Source organism: Cynocephalus volans, chromosome 6, assembly GCF_027409185.1.
Source record: "Cynocephalus volans isolate mCynVol1 chromosome 6, mCynVol1.pri, whole genome shotgun sequence".
Taxonomy (NCBI): Eukaryota; Metazoa; Chordata; class Mammalia; order Dermoptera; family Cynocephalidae; genus Cynocephalus; species Cynocephalus volans.
Genome location: NC_084465.1, coordinates 14,584,233 through 14,606,653, shown reverse-complemented (window position 1 = coordinate 14,606,653; position 22,421 = coordinate 14,584,233). Strand labels below are relative to the sequence as shown.

Below are 22,421 nucleotides of genomic sequence, written 5' to 3'. Positions count from 1 at the left end.
CACCCTCCCTTGGGCCCCTCCTCATCCTCATTTTCTGACAGACCCACTCTTTGTGTAGAGCAGCAGCTCATGCCAGGACTTGAGGATGCTGGCTTCTGCATCTGGTCAGGGCCTCAGCCTGTGCAAGCCACTCTCTTTAGACAAAGGCTGCGTGGAATAGTGGGAAGAAGTCATATTTAGAATCAAAAGAGTTCATCCGGAGTCCTGCTCTGCCCCTTAGTGTTTTTGTGTGATCTTGAGTGGGAGAGCCACTCTTCTGTGAATCTCAGTCTCCTCATCTATATAATGGGTAAGGGGACACTTTTACTTTGGAGTCTGTTTGCTGCTTGAGTCTGGTGGATCTAATGGTGTAGTGGACGTGAAAGTGTAAGCTCTTAGGTCATTTCTGCTGCTATCTGCAGGATGACCCACTGTGGCCATCCTAGAAGCATCTACTCCCCGCCCCCCCCCCCGGCTGGCTGCTCTCCACTCTGTCACCTGGCAGTGGAACACTCTAGTAAGCTGGAATGAGGGTCAAGCTCATGGCTGTGATGTCACAAAGCACATGAAGTCAGAGGTCCTATGGAAGAGAAGGGGAGAAAATGATGCTAGGAAGGGATAAGGGCTGGGACAGGGACAGGAAGGAAGCAGGAGGTGGGGGGAGCCTGCTGGGCACTGGGTCAGGGAAGGCCTGCAGCAGCGTGGGGGCGGGGGGGCGAGGGGACAGGTCCATGACTTCTCTGGGCTCACAGCTCTGCAGGGCAGCATTCCTGGCAGCCCTCCTGCTGCTGCTGTGGGTGAAGCCTCAGAAAGGGAGCCCAGGCCCTGACGAGGGGAGCCCAGGAGAGAAAACACCCTCTCCAGGTAGGTAGAGAAGAGGGGGACAATGTGTGGAAGCAGGGCTCAGATGTGTTTGAGGTCAGGACCCAGGTGACTGATTAGGCGAAGGTGAGATCTGAAATGAGTTTGGGTTATAGGCAGTAATTCCAGCCCCCTGTTATTATAGTGTGAAATAATAGTTTCGTGGAACAGGGTCTGGAGCAGGGCTCTGATCCAGGGACACACTTGAGCCAGCTGACATTGCAGGCACCTTCTGTGTGTGGGATTATGGGTGCATTTGTCTGAGAAGGAGGGTCTTTGGTTTTCTTTGTACTTGAAGGTGGTACCTCACTCCCCAAACAGTGTAACAGCTTGGAGGAGGCAGCTAGCAATAGAAATAGGGTATGTGTTTGTACTGGGGCTATGGTGAACACAGATCAGAAAAGGCCTCTGGATAAAGAGTCCACAACTTTTCTGATCAAGGCCAAGAAAATGGGCAATTGGGCCAAAAGCCCTAGGCCTCAACTCTTTTCCTATACTCTGACTCTTCCCCTTCCTGGTTTCAGGCCAAGGTCAGGGTGGGGGCAGGTCAGGATCGGGGATGTCAGTCCCTGCCCTTTCCCCTGTTCCAGACCAGAATCAAGAGCAGTTCGAAGAGTACTTTGTGGCCTCATCAGTGGGTGAGATGTGGCAAGTGTTGGACATGGCCCAGCAAGAGGAAGACCAGCCATCCAAGGCAGCAGCTATCAGGGACCACCTTTTACACCTAGCCTTCTGCTTCAACCTGGCCAGCATCATGGTTTTTTTATGAGGGATGTGGAAGATGAGGTGGTGGACTGGATCCTGGATGAAGACCTGAATATCTACCTGCACTTCATGGTTGCTTACTGACCCCGTCCCAGAACAGCTCCAGTACACTGCTCCTAAAGGGGATGTGCATCTCCCTGCACGGAGCTGCAGCAGAGACATTGATCACCTACACTATGGCTTGCTGGCCTCCCCAAGCCCAGAGCTGCATCTCCCAGGGCCAGAGACACCCGACCTATGCCCTTTCTCCCTCACCTCTCCTGGTTTTGTTCAGGACCACAGATTAGGGGGAAGAGGCAGCAACAATAAAACAGCAATAAAATCCTGAAGACAATTGGGGGAAGCTTTCTGAGACTTATCCCAAGCCCTCTTGTCTCTGCCTCGGTGGTCTAGTTGCCTGAACTTTGGTCCACTGAGTGACCTTTAAAACCACCAGCTCACTCATTGGCTCTTTCTCTTTCTTGTGTCCATCAAACATTTCTGGCATTTTTCCCTCTTATCTTTCGTGACTTCTAGGTGTTTTCTCCCTCTTATCGTTTCTGACCCCTAGGCATTTTACCCCTCCCTTTATTTCTGACTTGCAGGCATAGAAGATAGCAGGAAAGAGTCATTAAGAGACAGGCAAAAGCCAGGTGCTAGCTTTTATTTGGGGAGCTGAAAGGGGAAGGAGATATTGTCCCGCATCTCTGGATGGGGCCAGGGAGATGTTGATACATGTGTGCTGCAGGCTTTTCGTGAGCCAGGTTACCAAAGCTGGCAGTGGATGGAGGGGTTCAGGAGGGTGCCATTTGGACAATGGAAGTGTCTGGCAAAGACTGGAGTGTTGCTGAGGGGCCCATGGACTCGAAGTGTGGGAGGACTGTGGGTGTCCTGAGAGTCCTGGGGGCCAGACCCCGTACACATCACCTGGGAAGAGAGGCCAACAAAGGGTAAGGAGAAGGGCAGGTTATCAGAGTCAGTAGGACATGGCAGGCCTGGTGACGAGGGGTGACCAGGGGGAACAGACAGAGGGGGGAGCAGGGAATAGAATGTTTAGAGGCCACACGGAGTATTTGCCATTTGAAAATCGTTTCACTGGGCGATAGGAGTCTGGCTCTGTGTAATCACACCATGTATAACTGACCGAGAGGGGGTCTCATGGAGGAGACCTGTGAGGGGGTCTTTAAGTGTGTTGAGGAATTGGGGACTATGTCTGTTGAGGGAACACAAGGTGCTCAAGGGAGAAGGGGGGTATGTCAAAAAATTGAGCCCCCACCTGGAGGTGAGGTCTCTGAGGGGCAATGTGGCACTCAGCCTGCTGCAGGCTCACATTTAAGGGATCTGCACTGCTAGGGCATGAGAGAAGAAGCAAGTTGGGCTCATCTCATGGAGGGACCTGGAAGGAGAGGTTTTTCTCCTTTTTGAGTGGGGTTGGGGGATTGTATTTGCTAGAAGAACCTGTAGTGATGTGAAGAATGATTCTGAGGGGACAAGTTAGGAAGCACGATGGGGGGGGCGTGTGGCAGAGGGTCGAGGGCGTGTTTTGGGGAGGAGAGGACTTTGAGCACTAGTACTAGGATATTTATCTGATATGAAGCAAGCTGTGGCGGGAGGTGGCAGCTGCCTACCTGGGCGTAGCTTCGGAAGAAGAGCTGCTGGGGGCTGAGGTCCAGGTTGGGCAGAGTGGTGTCCCCATGGCACCCTAATAGTCTCTTTCTGTATGCCTGGATATAGGGGTGGGATGGAGAGTCATCCTCAGGCTCCAGCTCCAGACTAGTGGCTATTTGGAAGTTCAGTGCCCTTCACACTGTACCCAGGACCAGTTCACGGCCCTTCTTCACAAGTTCTGCTCTGACACACTCGTCTGAGCCAGAGGAAAGGGTAGCTGCCAGGAGGCCTATAGGTGTCCTAGAAAATGGGGGTCTACGGGGTAGGGGGATCCTCACGTTGACATCTGTCCAGTGGGGAGGTGAAGGGCAGAAAGCTATGCAACTGTGTTTGCATGAGAGATGATGGGAGGAAAACTTGAGGACAGGGTTTCTAGTCTGCAGGTAAAAACAGATTGAGGCCCTCGGTGAATGAGTTACCTGCAGTGCAATGGCCAGCCCCCCCACGTCTGCAGCATCCTCCAGGAACGTGTGGGAGCCATTGAAGGAGGTTCCTCTGGGTAATGGGAAGGCAGCATAATGGCGCTCCAGGCACAGGCGCGCCCCCTGTAGGGCATGGGTGTCACAGGCCTGGCAGCCCCCGGGCAGTACTGTTGAAAATGGGGCAAGGGAATGGGCCCATGAGGGATCATGAAGGGTTGGGGACATGGAGGTACCACAGACCGATCTAGCTCCCACATCCCAGGAGCACTGCAAAGTTTCAGGGACTGTGCCACCTGGAGCCCACGAATAACCTGCCTTTTCCACACAGCCTTCCTGGGAGGCCTCCCCTCAGGCTCCCATGGGCCCGCCTCCCACTGGCCCTGTTACCCACAGAACTGGTGGAGGCTGTGCAACAGCTTCTGGGCCATGATGCTGCCCGCAGCGCCGAAGTTCACAGCTCTAGGGAGACAAGGGCTTGTCTTACCTCAGAACCCTTCTACATGTCTGACCCCAATTCTCCAGCCACAAGTCCCATCTATCAGAACACTGGTCCTTCCCTCTTGGGAAACTCCCTACCCACCCTCATAGAAGGGCTCATACCTGGGGTAGTCAGGGTGGAAGAAAGGGGGTTGGAGGAGTCCAGCTGGGAAGACCACCACACGGTCAGATATTGAATAGTAAGCGTTGACCCCCCAGGGGGACACCTTCCATCTGTGGAAAGAGCGCATGTAAACACCAGCTCCATCGGTTATTATCCCCCTGACATAGGCAGAACCCCCACTACTGTCACTGATCCCCAGCTTCCTGTCCTACTAATCATGGGTGGGTATCTCCAGGATGGAGTGTCTGTGTCTCCCGTGCTCGCGTACCTGTGATGAGGGGAAGGCTGCAAGAAGCTCCGGACAGTTCTAGCTTGGAGGGATCGGACACAACTCAGGAAAGACTGCAGGAAGCTAGGTCCAAGTTGTATCTGGAGAGGAGGCAAGAGATGACTTGGGTACGCAGAGACAAATGTAGATGTACACTGACATATGCTGCTGGGTCCATTTGAACCCAAACTGGTAAGCCCTGACGCACAGACATCCACAGATCAGTGGAGACCAGCACAACAGTACCACAGTATGCTGGTGCTTCTCACGAATCAGCACATAGATAAAGACAGTCAAGTCACAGAATGCACACATGTGCGTGTGTGTATATACATGGGGACCTGTAAAGTTTCTGTTCTGCCAGCAACCCCTCCCCCCATGGGTATTCCCCCTTAAAGCCCAGCCAGCCCCAGGACAAAAAAGGGGTTGATCAGAATCACCCAGGGAAATGTGTTTGTCCAACAGACTCAGGTGGGTCAGGGAGGTGAGGAGAAGTCAAGGAGCAGGGAGGAGCTGGACAGGGCAGGGACTCACATCGCTGTATTCTTGCCTGGCCAGTTCTGGCTTCAGGGCCCATTCCGGGGCCCCAATCTCCACCTGCAGTTTGGTAACCTGGGAAGAGACACAAGAGGTGGTAGGAACCTACCTGTGCTCCCGAGGCCATCAGAGGGCATTTCTCCTTCTCATCGCCCTTGACCCAGTCTTTCATATTGTCACCAGGCCATCCATGCCCTCGTGTTTTTAGTGCTCTCCTCCAGTCTCTGGATCCAATGCTCTTTTCCACCCTTACCCGTTTCCACCCGGGCCCTTATTCTGGCCTTACCCTGTCCTGGGCTTCTTTCCGGGCCTCTTCACTCATCCAGGGAAGACTCTTGAGGCGGGTGAGGAAGGCATCCTTGATCCCAACAAATAATTCCATGGCCTGTGAGGGAAAGATCCCAGGGACAGGGAAACAGGTTCACAATCGGCCTCAGCCCTGACCCTGCCCACAGCACTGGGCCTTGACCCTAAGCTGCCTGGGCTGGTGGAGCTGTCAGAGGAGGGAGAGGGAGTGGAAGTGACTGTTTCCTAGGTGGCCACACACCTCAAGATCTCTGGAGATTCAAGGGCAGTGCCAAGCACAGGAAGAGAAGATGGGAGCCGGCTGCCCCTGGGGGGTTGACCGGGAGGACAATTCCTTTCCATGGGGAGACCTCAGGTGGATGGGGAAGGAGCCTCTGTGCTTACTCTTGGGCCAGGCAAACGGCTCAGACAGCAGAAGGAGGAAGTGGCTGTCATTCACTTTTCTGCTCTTGGGGGCCCTTGTCCTCACACCTCTTTCTCAAGCATGCATTTTCTCTCTCCAGCCTCCTGCGCTCTTCAGCTTCCTGACAAGTTGGAGTCTTGCCAGCTTCCCACCCAACTGCTTCCCCAGCCATCTACGATCTCATGTACGTCCTCTCTTGGTGGAGGAAATGAACAACAATATTAGGAGCCTGGGCTCTGTCATCAGTCTTCCTGAGTTCAAATTCTGTGTCTTGGTAGCTGTGTGACCTTGGGCAAGTCATCAACCACTCTGTGCCTCAGTTCTATCTTCTATAACATTAAGATGATGATAGGAATTAAAGAAAGTAGTTTATTCAAAGTGACTACAATAGTCCCAGGCATGTGGTAGGCACTTAGAAGTATTCAGTAGTTATTTATTTGCCCTCCTGGAGATTACGTCATCTCGTTCTTGTGTCCCTATTGATATGCTCTTAAAAAATCTTAGATAAAGGAGGCTTAGAGGTCACAGAGTTTGGTTTTCTCATTTTATGGTTGAAGAAACACAAGATCAGGAAAGTTGGGTGACTTGTCCAAGTGAGTACATGTTGTGGATACTTTTGTGTTCCATAGCTGAACTGTGCTTGTCCAAGGGATGGAGCAGGCTTTCGGAGGTCTCTCTCTGTGACTATCTGATTCCCCAACCATGCATACCACCAAGGAGGGCAAAGTTAATAGGACTAGGGCAGGGTGAGTTGGGTGGAACAGGGTGGAAGGACATGGTTTGGGAAGATCCCTCACATACAGCACTTCCGATGCTTGGGCCAAAGGCTTCACGGACAAACAAGGGTGCCAGGGTGGGCTCGAAGAAGGCTCCTGTCTTCTCTACGCACGTCTTCCATCGCGGGTGGGCTGGCTGTGGGTACAAGGCGGGAGTGAGCGGCTCCTGGCCAGGGCTCTCTTCTCATCCATTTTCCCAAGCCAATCTTCTCTAGCATTTCATCCCCAGAGGGCACTCTCTTCACTGCACTTTCTGGGGTGTTTGTCTCCCGTATGGTATAGAGGGCCTATGTCCTCCTCCAGGATTAGCCTTATGAGCCTGGCCAAGCAAATCATCCATGTTTACTGCCTACTGAATTTGAAAGAAATACCTCTAGGAGGCCTTCTTCTGGGGGACTGAAAGGTTCCTGGAAAGGAAAGGACAGAAGCCAAACCTCTTACCTTAGCAGGTCTTTTGCCCACCTCTGTCCCCACCCACCACATGCACGGCTCCGGGATCCCAGAAGTGACTCCTATCCTCCATGGGTCTTTGCTGAAAACAGCGATTGGAGACAGCAATTTCCTCCCTCCACCATCACCCTTATCCGCCCCTCACATGGTTACTGTACATCAGATTGTAGAATCTTATAAAGAAGAACATTATCAGAGTAGTATTGTGCTTTAGATGCCATATTGTTTGCTGGGAGAAGAAGACAAAAGAAAAGACCAAGTGTATGAATTCATAGAGCTAGGCAACTGTCAGCCAAATCAGGGAAGAGAAAATAGAATGAGCAGATGGAGGGGCTTTGACTTCAGAGGTGGAAAAGCCATTAGACAAACACTCAAGAGGACAGACAGTTGCAGTGGAGGGTTTTGTTTTTTGTTTTTCGTTTGTTTCTTTGTTTGTTTTTGTTTTTTTAACAATGAGACCCGGAGAATAAAAAACAAAAGAGAGATGCCAGGGGAGGTTTCAGCAGTGGCTTTGGGTGGCTTTAAAGAGTTGACCAAGGGATAAGCCCAGAGATGATGGAGGGTGGACTGAGAAACACACTGAAGGAGCCAGGGAGAGGACTAAGGCAACTGGCCCCAGGGAGGGCTGACCTGAAACTTATAAAAACCAGATAACATGTTAATTTGGCTTAGGCAGGGTGAAGCTATAAGACTCCATTCCTGTAACTTATTTACTTCCTAAGGATCTGTACACAGGGAAGGTAGGAAGGCTGTCACTGTGCTCTCGGCATGAGCCTCCCGGTCCTAAGATCTGCGAGGAGGTTGTGGGGCGTCCATTCAAGGAAGGACAAAGGCAGCCAGTATGGTAGTCATTGAGAAAGAAACTCCGGGGCCACCTGTCAGGGAGGTGATCGTGGAGGCTGCCTCAGACCTGTCTGCCCACATCTGTGTGTTCTGTTCCCCCACCATGGGGTCTGTTCATCTCTTCTCTTGTGAAAAGAGGGGGCTCGGACTCTTCCTGTGGTGTTTCAGTTGGGTTCTGAAACACAAATGTGAACAGCAAACAGAAATTGAGAGGAAATCTGGGTCTGACAGCAACAACTGGGTCAAGAGGAAGCTCTGCTGCCTGCCTGCAGTGTCCTTCTTCTTGGCTCTAGGACTGCCTTGCTCAGACTGTCGCTACACCCAGGACAGTGGTGAATAGCATCAGTGGGCACCCACTTGAGCTCGGCAGTGTGGACTTGCCTGCCCTTTTCATACTGCCTGGTTCATGAGTCGTTTCCTGGTTCCCGTTGCTGGTGCCTTCCCACTTCTCCAACAGCCTTTGCCATGGGGACCAGGCTACTGGAGAATGCAGACACCATTCAGATACTACTCTAGCTGTTTCTTAATTTGTGGAATAATCGAGTACACTGCAATTGAAAAGAGAACGAGCAAGAGGGAAAAAAACGATGAGAGGAAAGCATCTCCAAAGTATAAAGAATGGAAGAAATACTTCAAACACAAGAAAATGAATCTCAGCAGATTAACTTTAGGGCAAAAAAGAAAAAAAGTTGCATAATCTCAGAATCACAAATAATAATATTTGAGAAATGATACAAATCAGGAAAAATTTCAAGCATCTGGAGGGAAGCAAAAATGTAACCAATCTTCAATAGGGTGAAAGTAGATTTCAGAGATTACAGTGCAGCCAGGAATCTTTAATGTTAATTTCTAAGCAAATTTCTAGAATGAATCATTCAACAAACAGTTTCTGAACACTTGGAAAATAATGTGTCACAACTAAGGGTCAAGGTGGGATCACTGAGGACAAATAATACCAAAATAATAAAACTCTCTCTGGTTAAAAGTGTCACTACACTGGGAAATACGATAGACTAAGAGCCACGAACTCAAATAGGGGGGGTGCAGTAGCATAGCTGAGAGCAGTAGTCTAGCGTCAGAACCACAGGGCATGGTGGGGTGGTGGCAAACTGGAGAGGCCATGCTCAGTCCCAACTGAGCTGCTCCATGTCTCTCCAATCAGTTGTTGCCACTGGAGAAGGCTAGCCCCAGGCAGGCTGGCTTCACACACACACACACACACACACACACACACACACACACACACACACACACACACACACACACACACACACACACACACACACACACACACACAGAGCTGGGAATCTGAATATTAGCATGCCATCTCCTAATTTTTGAATGTTGGTGATTAATTAAAAGTTTGTAAAAGACTCTAAAGGCCAACAAAACTCATCTGTAGACTAAATTCATCCTGAAGGGCTAGCACCATACTACCACTAAACAGAATACTCAGCATTTACTGAGTGTGGGTTATGAACTTAACCCCCTGTGCTTCAGTTACATGAGCTATGAAAATGAGAAAAATGAAGATCAGGTGAAATAATAACTTGAAAGTGCTCTGTATATTCTAAAGTACTACCCCACTCTGTTGGCATTATCTTGATTTCATCAAGGCATCTGGTAAAACCACACATGAAGTCCTAGTGAATTAGATGGAGACATTGATGTTGAACGATAGCACAATTTGAGTGGATTGTTACCTGGCTGAACCATAACTAAACATCAATGATGAATAACTTCAAGTTAATATGACCTCCCCTGACCTTCCCACTGAGAATCATAACTGCTCCTCACCTGCAATTCCTTTCCCTGATTTCCTCCCTCATTTCCTGTTTTGCTTTTTTCATAATACCACCTAACATATTTTACTTAGTTCCTTTGCTGTCTTTCTTCCTCCAGTACAATATAAGTATCTGAAGGCAGGAATATTTGTCTGTTTTGTTCACTGCTGTATACCAACTGCCTATGGAAGCATCTGGCATATAGTAGGTGCTCAATAAATATTTGTTGCATAAATGAATGGATGAATCTATGGCTAGATCCTCAATAAACGAACCCAATGCCCTTCCCCTTTCAGAACCTTAACAGTAGTCTGGCTGAAGATATACTGAATAAAATTTCAAATGACCCACAGTTAGAAAGGAAAGCTAATATAATGGACGGTTGAAACAAAAGTTAAAATTACCTAAATAAATTGGGATGTTGGTCTGAAAATAAATAACTCACATTTGATGAGAACACATGGGAAGTCTTGCTTTTACTTCCCAAATCTCAGCTTCACAAGGTTCATAAGACCTGGCTTAACAGCCATTTTCATTGACGATATGTTTAAAATTAACCAATAAAAGATAGCCAGATAATGAAACCCACCAGTCTTTTTGAATAAGGACACTATAAATTAGAACTCATTGAGTAGAATATGGCCATAAGTCTGTAATTAATGACCATTGGGTAGAATCAAAATTTTGATCAAATCAAGGCCAAAACCTTGGAGGTGTGTTTGACTGCATTCTTCCTCACACCTCACACATCGCTGGGAAATCCCATTGCTTACCTTAAAATACATTATTTTAAAACATAAGAAGATAAATCCCTCTGCACGTCCCCATTTTATGCAGAGAAAAGCAAAAGTCCTGCAGTGACCTGCCGGACCCTGTGTGGTTCTCTCCTTCCCCTCTGATTTTCTCCCTACTATTATACTATTTGCTCTGTCCCAGCTGTCCTAGCTTCCTTGATGATTCTCAAGCACACAGAGCAAGCTCTAGCATCCCTACCTGCCACAGCTTTGCATGTAAGCATGGTCATCTCTTCTCAGCCAGAGTCATCTCATCTCAGCCAGAGGATCCCCCATATTGCACCCAGTTTTAGTCAGCCTGCCTCATGCCCTGCCCCAATGAGATGATACCTCTTTCTTTGCCAGAAAACTCCATCCCCTCTCTAGACATTGCTTGGGTTCTACCTCCTGCACAGAGGTCCCACTGCTTATGTGGTCCCACTCATAAGCCAAACAGATCTGTTTTGGAGCCTGTTTCTTCACTTAGAAGCTGTGCAGTCTTGGGAAAGTTATTTGGCCTTGCTGAGCCTATTTTTGCATCTACAAAATGGGGATTAAAAACCTCCAGTGTTTCTGGGAGAATTACGTAAAATAATCTATGTAAGTTCTGACAGTGACTACTTAATGTATATTAGCTATTATCACTATTATTTGTTATGTACTATATTTTATACTATTGTTCCAGAAAGGTGAAATAGCTTCCCCAAGGTCACACAACTGTTTGTTGGCAGAGCTTGATTTAGCTTTTCAGCCCATGAACAACTATGTACCCTAATGGAAAACACAATGACTTCAGGATTTGTAAGCCGTCTACATTCTTTAAGCATGAGTCTCAGTGCTGGCACTCTTACACCTCCAAGAAGTGCCATTAGGCCACGGTGCTGGGATTTACAGGAAGCTGTTTGTTCCTAGGGATTTTGTAGCAACCCCAACCAAGAGGACCTGGGGCTCTGTTCTGCTTCATCAGAATCAAGAGAAAGGCTGGGCAGAAGCTTGTTCCAAGTGAAGACCCTGAGGAGTGCTTTTTAGCACCATGAGTAAACACGCAGACCCTGGAGCCAGACTGCCAGAGTTCAAATCCTCACTCTACCAACTTACTAGCTATATTACCATTACCAAGTTCCTTAACTTTTGTGCCTTTGTTTCTCCATCTTTAAAACAGGGACAAAACAGTATCAATGGTATCTCATAGAACTGTGAGGATTAAATCAGCTAATTGATTAAAAGGACTTTGAAAAATGTCTAACACCTTATAAGTTCTCAATAAGCAATAACTACATTCCAGTCCCTGTGAATACATTTTTTCACTCCTAATTCCACAGATATTTCAGAGTGCCCAAAGCAAAGAGTTTCTCCAAGGTAGAGAAATAGTCCACAAATCATTAAGAAATAAATCCCACTGATTTTCAAGACTAAACTGAAGCCTTCACTGAGATTGGGATGTATCCAGTGCCCTAAACACTTCTGCTTGCATTTAAATGTATGTGACCTTGAATTTCAAGGTTCTCCTTGAAGGAGCATCCCCCCATCTTATGTAACACAGTACATCTGATTAGCAAAATGGATTTACTACACAGCCTCTCCTCAAATATATCAGGATCTGCACCATGAAGACCATGTATGGCCCAATGGATCCTGCTGGATGTCAGAGATGGACGCTATGAAGCACATTTGAACATGGAACATGGAATCACCAAGATAGGGAAGGCAACTGCTTGTCATATTTGTCCCTCATCCTAGTGAATCCTTAGCTCTAGGTCCAGGTCCTCAAATCATAGAGCTCCGAGTGACTGAGCAAATGATGTAAAGGTCATGACAAAGTAAGAGCAGTACTTACTAATCTCAGAGTTTTATACTCTAAACTCTAAAAGGCCAGAGAGGTGGCCTGGCCAGGAGATGTGCCTGAAGGTCAGGTACAAGCTACCTGGTACCTCGGTTCTCAATTTAAGCTTTGTCTGCTCAACCTGCCTACTTCCATGCAAAGCCAAACATGGACAGGCATCTACTCTCATGCTCCCTCCCTGCCAGGCACATGCCAACAGCTACACCTCAAAAGGACAAATACTCCTCCAGCCTCCAATCTGGGAAACCACATCTCCTTCTTCTCACCATGGGTGGCTGCTCTCTCAGCTCCCGCAGTTTCTGGTTCAGCTCTCTGTATGCCTCCTGGAAGTCACTGTCTAGGGCTGGAGAAAGAGTCCTCACCAGCCCCCAAATCATGTGGCTCTGCAGAAAGTCCCTATGGAGACAAAAGAGACCCAAATATATACCCTAGGCTTCTGGGATGTCTCAAAAAAAGACTTCTCTTGTATATGTCACCTTGATACTCCTGGGGGCAGCTCTTTCTCCTCTGTATTTAATAAGTTTTTGACATGTGAACAAACCAAGAAGAGCTTTTCTTGGTGTGGGCTGGGGTGGTTTTGGGGATTGATAGAAGAAGGAACTAAATAAAGAGGCATCACATCTTGGGCATGAGTGGTGACAATCAGCGTTGTATCTCATGAATATTCATAACCAGTAAAAACTACTATGCAAACATAAATAAATAAATAAATAAATAGTGGCAGACTTCTTGGGTCACAGGGAGAGAAGGGCCTGGACCAGATGAAGGCTGGGCTTGGATTTAACGGAACAGACTCATCTATTTCCACCACCGAGAAACCTTAGCTCATCTTAAGATGCATTTCCTAACCACAATGAAGAGGGGTTCTATGGCTTCTTTCAGCCCCGCCAGCAACTCTCTTCCCAGGTCTGCATTGTACCCTCCTGTAAACCTGCTCATTTCATATGAATGGTGCTTTGCCTCCTCAGAAAGGATTTCTAGATCTTGCTGCCACTGAGTCACTATGAAGAAGGGCCTGGAGTCCACCAAGCCCCTGCACGGGAGCCACTGCCTTCAGGTGGTGGTCCACAGGTATCAGATGGCAGGCAGCCTAGCAGAGAACCACACGTTCGTGTTCCCACCCCTGCTGACTTCCTGATCCCAGCAGATATGGTCTTAGAAATGCGTTCCCACTGAGGCTCCAGAAGCCTCTCACCATAGCTGAGAAATGGCCCCTCCCCAGGTTCCTCCCCGCAGAGCAAGCCCTGCCTTCATCACCTCCGTTTCCTCAGCTGCCTCTGCCTCATCCCTCAGCCCTCAGCTGCTGAAAGCTATAAATGCCCTCCGCTGTCCCCAGTGCCTGGGCCTTCCAGCATCTACTTCAGCTCAGAGGCCCTTTCCAGACTGGTGTTATACCCCATTAGCCCCAGTGTCTTGTCTGACCTCTGTACCCGTCATGCCTGCCCCCACAGGCAGCAGGTCATCTTCCTGGGAGGCCCTTAACAGCCTGCATCCCTCAAGGTCTCCTTTGCTCCTGTGGCCCATGGGTTCTTAGACGCTCTTGTCATTTCCATTCCCTCCCCGTTCCCACCTGGAGCCAACCTGTGCTTCGACAGCTCATCTTCTATCAGTTGTGACATGTTTTTCAAATACTCCAGGTCATGAACCATGAGGGGTTGGGAGGGGCTCAGGGTCATCGGTGTGAATGTCGCTTGCAAGCAGGACAACCAGTCGATGGTAGGGGCCATTTCCTTAAAGGAAGGACACAAAGCTGGGAGGGAGGGAGGGAAAGAGGAGAGAAGGAAGGGGAAAAGGCTTCCTCTTGGGTTTGAGAGAAAGTGAGGAAGGGGATGGTTGGGGAAGGGGATGGAGCCAGGGAAAGTTAGGGATGGAAAGAAACTATGGGCATTAGAAGGAAGAAAACAAGGAGGTAAAGAAAGTTTGGGAGAGAGACCCTTGTGTCCATGGTTCTCTGGTCCCTGGTTCAAGGCACCTGCAGTTGGTCAATAGTGACCATGTGGTAGAGCTTTCCAGGTGCCCGACACTGCTCCACGGGTTTCAGGAACTGGAACAGCCGCGAGGTAATGGCAATGGACATAGAGGCATGTTCTTGCACCTTGTCTGGACTTCCTCCCAGCAAGGTTCCCAGCCGATTCAGATAAGTCAGATATTCTCGAAAGATCTGGGGGAGGGCAACCTAGGTCACAGACGCCAGAGGCCACTACCTTTCTCCTGGCCTCAGAGGGCAGGGCCTTTGTCCACACACCATCTTACCTGGGCAGAGATCTTCTGTTCCTGCTCTTGCTTGAGGAAAACGTCAAACTCTGGCTGGTCTATCTGGACACAAGAGAGACTGAAAAGAAGCGGAGAGCATGGGGGACAGAGAGGGCAGATGTGTGGAGGTAGAGAATGTACTGTGGAGACTGTCTCGGGAGATGGGAAGAAAGAGCAGACAGAGAAGGAGCAAGAGTACAAAGAAAGGGAGAGACTGAGTGTGAGGAGTAAGATGGGAAACTCCAGACATGGTAATGAGAGAGATGGTGGTTATTACAACCAGTTTGGGGATGCTCTGCAAGACAGTAGCACAGTAACCAGCATCCTGAAGGATGTGGTTGCCTGTGCCAAGCCAGGTCTAGCATAAGAGAGGTGAGACATCTATCTCAGGAGCAAATTTTAAGAGGTACCAAAAACTCAGTAATCAATGTAAATATTTTAAGTAATATTTAACAAATCGAAATTAATACAAAAAAAATCCATGATAAATAAAATATCAGAACTTTACTTATCATGAATTTTTCCAAAAAAATAAAAAAACAACTACAATGTATTTTTGATTCATTCTGGAAAAATTGTGTTTTCAAAAAGGTCCACAATAGAGTTTTGTTCTATCTTGGGGGGGTGGGGGGAAGCATGATCTATTTTCAAAAATTTATGATGAACAAAAATTTGATATTTTGTTCATTATAGATTTTTGCATCGATTTTGAGTTTTTGGTTTGGTTTGGTTTGTTTTTTTGGAGGCTGGCCAGTACAAGGATCCAAATCCTTGACCTTGGTGTTATAACACTGTGCTGTAAATAACTGAGCTAATGAGCCAGCGCCTGATTTTGATTTTTTAAGAATGCTTATTAAAATGTAATTTATTTTGATACTGAATTTTAGGGACTCTCTTAAAGTTGCGCCTCAGGTAAGTGCCCCACACGCTTCACCTTATTTCTGGCCCTGGTGTGCCCTTGAATTCTATTCTGAAGATCTTCGTTCTGACACTTTCCTTTTTCTTCTCCAATTTCAATATCCCACTTCTACCTTGCGCTACATTTCCTCTATCTTGAAAAAACTTTCACTTGACCCTTTTGTCACATTTTATGTCCAAAGTTTAAAGAACAAAAAGTATCTATGTCCATTGTTTCAACTTTCTTACCCTCCTCCTAAACCCCTTATCACGTGTCCATATCCGTAACTGTTTTGAAACTATCTCCAAGTTTCCGATAGAAAGTTGAGCTTAGAAATTCCTTATTCCTTGTTCTGTAAGCTTAGAAGTCTCTGGAATCGATGATGACCCCTCCTTCCTGAAGCTTTTCCCTTTTTCCCTTGCGGATGCCCCATGGTGGTCTAACTCCCACCTACCTATCTGTTCTTACCCTTCCCTGGCTCTCCTTCTGTCCCCAAGTCCCTCCCTGGGGTGCTCCTTACCCACGAGTCCATCCAAACGCAAGTGGATGGTAACCACCCTCATGTCATTCACACCAAATCAAAACCATGAGGTCGTTTTATGATTCTTCTGCCTCCTTTATTTATATTCCATCAGGCACCAAGTTCTCTAGGAACACCATGGACCATCACGACTAGGGTGAAGTTGCCTAAATCCTCATGCCTGGTTCTTCCTTTTTATTTCTCCTGCTATTTAAGGGCTTCAAAAACTCTCATTTAGATTGCTCAACACCTCGAGATTGACCTCCAAAATCGCTGACTTGAGTTAAGCTCTGTGCAAAACCATCAATAATATTTGATCAGCCTTAGTAGCTCTTTTATTCTATTATGTCAAAAATAATCACCTCTGCTTGACTTCTTAGGCCAGTGGTAATCAGGCCCAAGCTCATGTTTTCAGCCTTACTTCTACGTCCTATGGTATCCCACCTCTTCCACCAAACCCTCAGCTAAACAACCAGTCTCCTCTCTGACCCCAGGGAGGAATCACGCCATTCCAGATTGTCCTCTTAGATCAGGATTTCCCTACAGCCCTTTTAATGGCCCTCAGCTTTACCTTCACCTGTGTGAATCGGCCGTGCTTCAAAGCTCAGCTCACATTCTCTCCTCTCTGAGACTTTCCTCAACCAGTTCAGTTCTTAACTAATCCCCAAAGGCCACACCAGCTACACTCCCCAGCACACTCTTCAGAACTGAATCTCAGAACACCTCATACTCACTATCACTTCTCCTTGCACATTCATCCTCCTATACTTTTGTGGAATTTTTGAGAGTAGGGGCCAAGTATATAGCATTACATTGCTTACCACAATAGTGACGGCCCTAAAGTTTTTATTTATTTCCTCACTCAACAAACACCTGGTGGGGGCCTCTGGCTGCCTGGCCCTGAGCCAGGTCCTGAGGAAGAAAGGCAGGAAAGGTACAGGTCCTGTTCTGAGGAACCCCACAGAGTGCTGAACGCTGAGAGCATGAGGAGACAAGAGGACAGAGGGCTTCACCTGACTCATAGCTGGGTGTTCGCGAAGACTTCCTAGAAGGCGTAATAATCAAAGCCAACATGTGAAATATACGTAAGACTTTTCCAGGCTGAGTGAGGGAGACTGTTGCAGGCAAAGTGAGCAGCATATACAAAGAGTGGTGGAATATTCTTGGAGCTACAAGTGAGTCAGCATACTTAGGGTAAAAGGGGGCAAAAGGATGCGGCAGGAGATAAGGCTGGGGAAGCGTAGGGGTCAGATCATCAAGAACCTGCAATGCTTTCCTAAGGCTTAGGGACTAGATCCTGATGACCTAGTGAACCACTGGAGCATTTAAACAGAGACAAGTGCATAATTAGCTCTTGGCTCAGAAAGATTCCCTCTGGTGAAAATGAAGAGTAAACAAGAGGAGGAAAATCCTGGAGACAGAGGGACTCGCTAAGAGGCTCTGGAGTGGTCCAGTTTAGTAGTAAGAAAGCCCTGAACTACTCTCTGCTCCCAGGACTGGCCCTGCTGCTCCTTCTGCCACCCCCTCCTAGTATCCCTGACTCTCGTATCAATAATTTTCTCTTAAAATACTGCTGTTCCCTACATTGCACATTTATCCTATCTCTCAAACCTGCAACATTCTAAGAGATGACAGGCTGCAGTTAGAGGCAGAGCCGTATCCAACTGTGTTTTGCCAGTGCGTCCCTCACCTGGATGACTGGTGTGTGTGCAGAGTCAGGATGAGGTCCCAGATAGGCTCTGAAGAATGGGAAGTGGTCATACTGACTCATCAGAAGTCTCAGAGTTCGGTTAAAGTCTAAGGAAGTCCAATGACCAGAGATTCTCCAGCCTCCAAGCTAGGAAGAAGAGAGACAGGGCTGAGCGTCAGGATCTGTGAGGCCTATCCCCCTTTACCTTGATGCTTCCTTCCTACATAGTTGCTACCTCCTGACCTCTGCCCTGAGTCCTTTGATCCTCCAGAGCTCCACAGCTGTCCTTCGTTCTCTACTCTCACCCAAGGTCCTGATTCTCCCACAGGGCATTGCCATTTCCACCTCCATCTCCCTTCCAGAACCTGGGGATCCCTAGGAAAAAGACCCACCCTCTAGGAAAAAAATGGCAGCCCCAAGCATGCATTGATCCTATATGTTATGTATCCAAAAAAGTTGATACCCCAGCTTTTCTCACCTCCTCAATAACTTGTCTGAGGGGACCAGCCCCTGCAGCTTCAATGGCTGGTGTGTCCATGCAAGAGCTGTAGAATTGGAAGGCTTTCTCCTCCCCAGAGCCTAGATGCTGGGAACCTGGGGACTCTAAAAAGGAAGCATGGGAAAATTAAAGGAGAGGAGACTGGTGTAGAGACAAACAGAGAAGATGGAAGACTGGAAGCTCATAGGACAGAAAGAGAAGACGTCTACAGGGGTATGGAAGAAAAGTAAGGAATAGAGCTAAGGAAACTTGAAAGGGTGGGCGGACTGCCTGATTTGGAATGGATCAACTTGATGAAAGGATAAGAGCAGAGAGGAGGAGTGGGAAGAAGACAATGAGGAAAATAAAGGAAATGTGGAAATAACAAACAAGAAGGAAAAGACATGGAAAAGAGTGAGAGAGAAATGAGTGGAATGTAGGTAAAGGAGAAAGGGTAGAAATAAAAGGCAGGAGAGAGATGAATGAAGAAATGAGAAAAAATTCAGGAAACTAGAGAACTTAGAGGGATTGGAGAGGGAAACAAAACTCATAAGGAAAGGTTTAGCAAAGCGAAGAAACCTAGTCCGGACTCTCCTTACCCACTGATCCCAGGAAACAAACAAATAAGCACTTTACAATAATCCACATGCATATCCATGGGAATCCTCCACCCCCTAGTCCCCCGGATATCTCTTTATTCCATTGTGGTCAATAGAATTTATCCTGGGCATATTTTTTCCTTTCATCTTTATGCCTTAACTGGAAGTTCCCTCTACCAAGAGACAGCCTACCTCCCACTCTTTTCCCATCAAAAAAGGAGAGCAGAGGGATGCATTTATTTCTCCCAGATTCCAATGTATGCTGTCAACACATCCTCTAGGTGTCCCTGCGCTGGAAATGCATGCCTGTCTTATATATTCTTATTCCCAAATCCTCACCACCACCCAGCAACTTCCTGGGAACCCCTTGTAACCTCCTACATGGCCTCAGTTCGTCCTCCTGGTTTTCCTCTCATCCCAGCAGTTCTTTTCCCTTCTTCTCAGCCACATCCACAAGAATTTTCCTTTTCTCCATGACCTTTTAACTTGACTCTCCTCTTCTTACAGCACGTCCTCTGCATTCCTTCCCTTACACACCACCAGTGATGAAGCCTCCTGTCACATCTCACCCCCCCTATCCTGCCACCTTCAGTCCACTGTCGTCTTCAGTCATTCATTCCTATTTTCCTACTTGTTCTGGTTCAGCCGATTACCATGGTCCAGTGTCCAAGTGGAGAAGTGACAGACCATGAGAGAGATGGGAGCTGGCAAGTGGTGGGAGGCCCTGGGAGACCAGAGCATCTGAAGGCTAGAGAAGGACAGGGATGGGCAGAAGTTCGAACATGCAGACCTTCAGGAGATGCTGGTGGAGGAAGATACCATCACGGGATAGAAATTGAAAATTTGGGGGAAATAGCAAGGAAGATGAAGCTTGTTAGAAGGGAGAACTTGGAGAGAACAGAGTAATCATGGATAACTGGAAAAGGAAAGAGGATGGGGATTAGAGAAAGAAAAGATGCAGAGAGGGGCCAGAAGAGATGAGCGGGGGCGGGGGGGACCCGAGCGACAGGGGACAGTGATTGAGAAGCAAACCCAGGCAGTTTCCTGAGGAGCCCTTTGAGGATGGTGCAAATCAGTTGTCCCACAACTATGCAGAGTTTGCGGCAGTCACCGCCGTTCTAGGCTCAGAGTCAGCTACTTGCACAGAGCCTCTTGCACCCCACTTTCCTCACCCAGTATCCTCTGAAGTCGGCTCTTGTTTTCCTCTTCAAGAGTCTGAAAAGAATTACTGGTCGCATTGGGATTTCCACAGGCAAAGCTGAAGAAGTCGGTGCAGGGAGCCACACTGGTGTCACCAGAGGCCTGGTAACGAGCCAGGAGATCCGAATGAACCTGTGTCTCACAGGGGCCTGTGGAGAAAGGCCCAGAGCTGGGAAAGAGGGAAGGGGTCGAGGCTTCCCCCAAAGGGCGAGGCAAGAGAACGTCGGTGAGGAGCGAAGGAGAAAAGGAGAGAGAAGCCGCAGCAAGCAGGTGTTCTCGTGGACCCGGTGGGACCGCAGGGAACGGGAGGGTCAGGGTGGGCAGCTAATACATCGGGGGCAGGAGCCTCAAGAGGATGCACTGGTGCCCACCCTTGGGGGACAGTGGCCTAGGTTGGGTGTTCAAGGATCTTGCTTACGAGGGCAACAGCTCTGGAAGATGTAGACCAAAAGCATGTAAGAACCAAAGAGCAGGCCCAAAAGCAGGACAGTCATCAGCGCCCGCCTGGCCATTGCCCAGGGTCCGCTCGATTCGGTGGGCAGCGCCTCTTCTGGAGAGTTCTGTGAGAAGAACCAGGAAGAGAAAAATGCAAAATGGAGGGGTTGGGAGAGAGAATAAATAAGTCAGTGTTAGGGACCCTTGGTACAGAGATAATTCTCCTGGTTCTCCTGGAACCCAGCCCTGTTTGGACCCCTGGGAGATGAGATAATAATGGACATCACCTGTCTTGCATCAGGATCAAGCTGGTCATTAGGCGATGAGTCTTTGTGGGACGTTAGAGCTGGAAGGGATGACATCAACGTATTCCAGCCTCGGTGGAGGAGGTCACTTACCTCCTGGCTCTGGAGCGTCCCCATTCCACCAGTGAGTTCAGTCTTCTGGGCTCTGCCTCACTTCTATCCTCACTCTCGTGAAGTGAGACAAGGAGGAGAGAGAAGCTGATTCAGGAAGAGGGGTGCATCAAAGGGACTTTTATCAGGTTATGCATCACCTCCTCTGCCTGCCCTCCCTCCCACACATATTTCCATGGCAGGACAGGGTTGCCAGGTGAGCTTCAGAATGAGCCTCCCCCCTGGATGTGCCATTTCTTCCCTCCCTCCCTCACCATCTCCCTCTCCTTTCCCCTTCTACTCTGGAAGCCTCGCATCCCCTCCTCTCACACAGGGGACAGGCCATTCCCACACAGCCACCCTCCCCCCAGGCCTCTGACTCCAAAAGGGAACATCTTCCCCAGGGACTTGCCGTCTGTCTGTCCTCCTGGGCTCCCAGATTCTTCCTGGTTCTGCTCTAGGTGCAGAGTCCGAGGACTGGGATGCAGGAAATGGCCTCCTTTCTGCCCCCAACCCAGTTTTTTGGTCCTAGAGAAGGGGCACCGCTGTCACTGTGTCCCCGTCCCCAAACACACACTCTTGGCCTCTGGGCGGAGCCTGCTTATCAGTGGGGAGACACCCAGGCCTCTCCTCCTGTATCTCACTTCTCAGGGGAGAAGGGGAGGAGTTTACAATCCCCATGCAACTGCCCTGGGTCCTCTCTGCTCCTCCTGCTCTGTGGCTCTGCTCAGGAAATTCCTTTATTTCTGGAATATCCTTTCTTCTCTCCTTTCTTCTGTAAAAGAAAAATCTGGGGCACAATAAAATTTTAAAGAATTTGTTTAAGAAGCAATTCATGAATTGGGAAATAATAGAATGAAAGAAGTTTAGGGCTTCGATGACAAAACATCAGAAGCAAGTATTTATTGGGAAGATGCAGAAGCAATATAAGAAGTTATTTGATTGATTTGGTGTTCCATAATTGTAGGTACCTGTTGGAATGTCCCTCGTCACAGAATTCTATGTTAGCTGGCTGTTTACAATTGGCTGGGTAAGTTTTATTTCTGTCTAACATAAGCATTTATCAGAAATGACCCAAGTTAAGTTTTGCTTGCTCAAGAGTAAGGTTGCTTCTAAGGCCTTTGGTTGTGTTTGCTCAGGAATCTTTCAGGCCCAGTCTCCATTTCAATTTTGGTGTAACACTGATGGAAATCTCTTGGATTCTTCAATTCCCAGGTCAAATGCCAACTTACCCAGGAGGTCCCGCAGCCCCATGCCCATTCCCAGTGTTGCCACATGTGCTTAATTGCTTCTCTAGGTGTTTCATAGCCCTGCTGGTGGCAGGTAGAGTCATGCAATAAAAAGATCAACCAACTAGGAGACCCTAATCTGCTAATTATTAGCTCTGTGACAATAAAAAGTCACTTAAGCGCTCAGGCAGGTAAGCAAGTTTCGTCATTGGAAAATGAAGGTAATATTTGCCTGTGCCTACCACACAGGGTCTCATGCCTTCTACAAAGGAATGAGGCTTTGCCAAGTCCCTGTTTCTTTCACTCTGCATTCTACTAATTCTACTACATACGCTGGTGGCTTGCATCTTCATCTCCCTATTGATTGATAACTACTTAGTGGCAGGTACAGTGTTCCTTTTTCCTTCACATCTTCTCAAGATGCTTTATAAATGTTAGTAGGAATGAATTGCATTCCAAGCCAGAA

At 48.2% G+C, this 22,421-nt stretch overlaps 2 protein-coding genes across 2 annotated transcripts; one reads left to right on the top strand and one right to left on the bottom strand.

Moving 5' to 3' along the window:
• The first annotated feature begins 710 nt into the window (after window positions 1-710).
• On the top strand, window positions 711-1,609 carry LLCFC1 (LLLL and CFNLAS motif containing 1). The gene is made up of 2 exons (XM_063098631.1): window positions 711-843; window positions 1,431-1,609. The coding sequence occupies exons 1-2, from the start codon at window positions 711-713 to the stop codon at window positions 1,607-1,609; spliced, it is 312 nt and encodes a 103-aa protein (XP_062954701.1).
• Window positions 1,610-2,349: 740 nt separating this feature from the next.
• Window positions 2,350-21,980, bottom strand: KEL (Kell metallo-endopeptidase (Kell blood group)). Its single transcript, XM_063100994.1, is given in 21 exon segments — window positions 2,350-2,511; window positions 3,213-3,308; window positions 3,672-3,841; window positions 4,066-4,133; window positions 4,275-4,385; window positions 4,544-4,644; window positions 5,078-5,155; window positions 5,367-5,465; window positions 6,591-6,701; window positions 12,525-12,654; window positions 13,840-13,988; window positions 14,231-14,419; window positions 14,512-14,574; window positions 17,620-17,766; window positions 18,098-18,222; window positions 19,869-20,045; window positions 20,315-20,456; window positions 20,730-20,764; window positions 20,767-20,834; window positions 21,057-21,183; window positions 21,959-21,980. Coding segments are annotated over 21 exon segments (2,370 nt in total).
• Window positions 21,981-22,421: the final 441 nt, after the last annotated feature.

Coding starts and splice junctions, on each gene's coding strand:
- LLCFC1 (XM_063098631.1), top strand. CDS start 711: ATGACTTCTCTGGGCTCACAGCTCTGCAGGGCAGCATTCCTGGCAGCC. Junction 844..1,430: donor AGAGAAAACACCCTCTCCAG/GTAGGTAGAGAA, acceptor CCCCTGTTCCAG/ACCAGAATCAAGAGCAGTTC.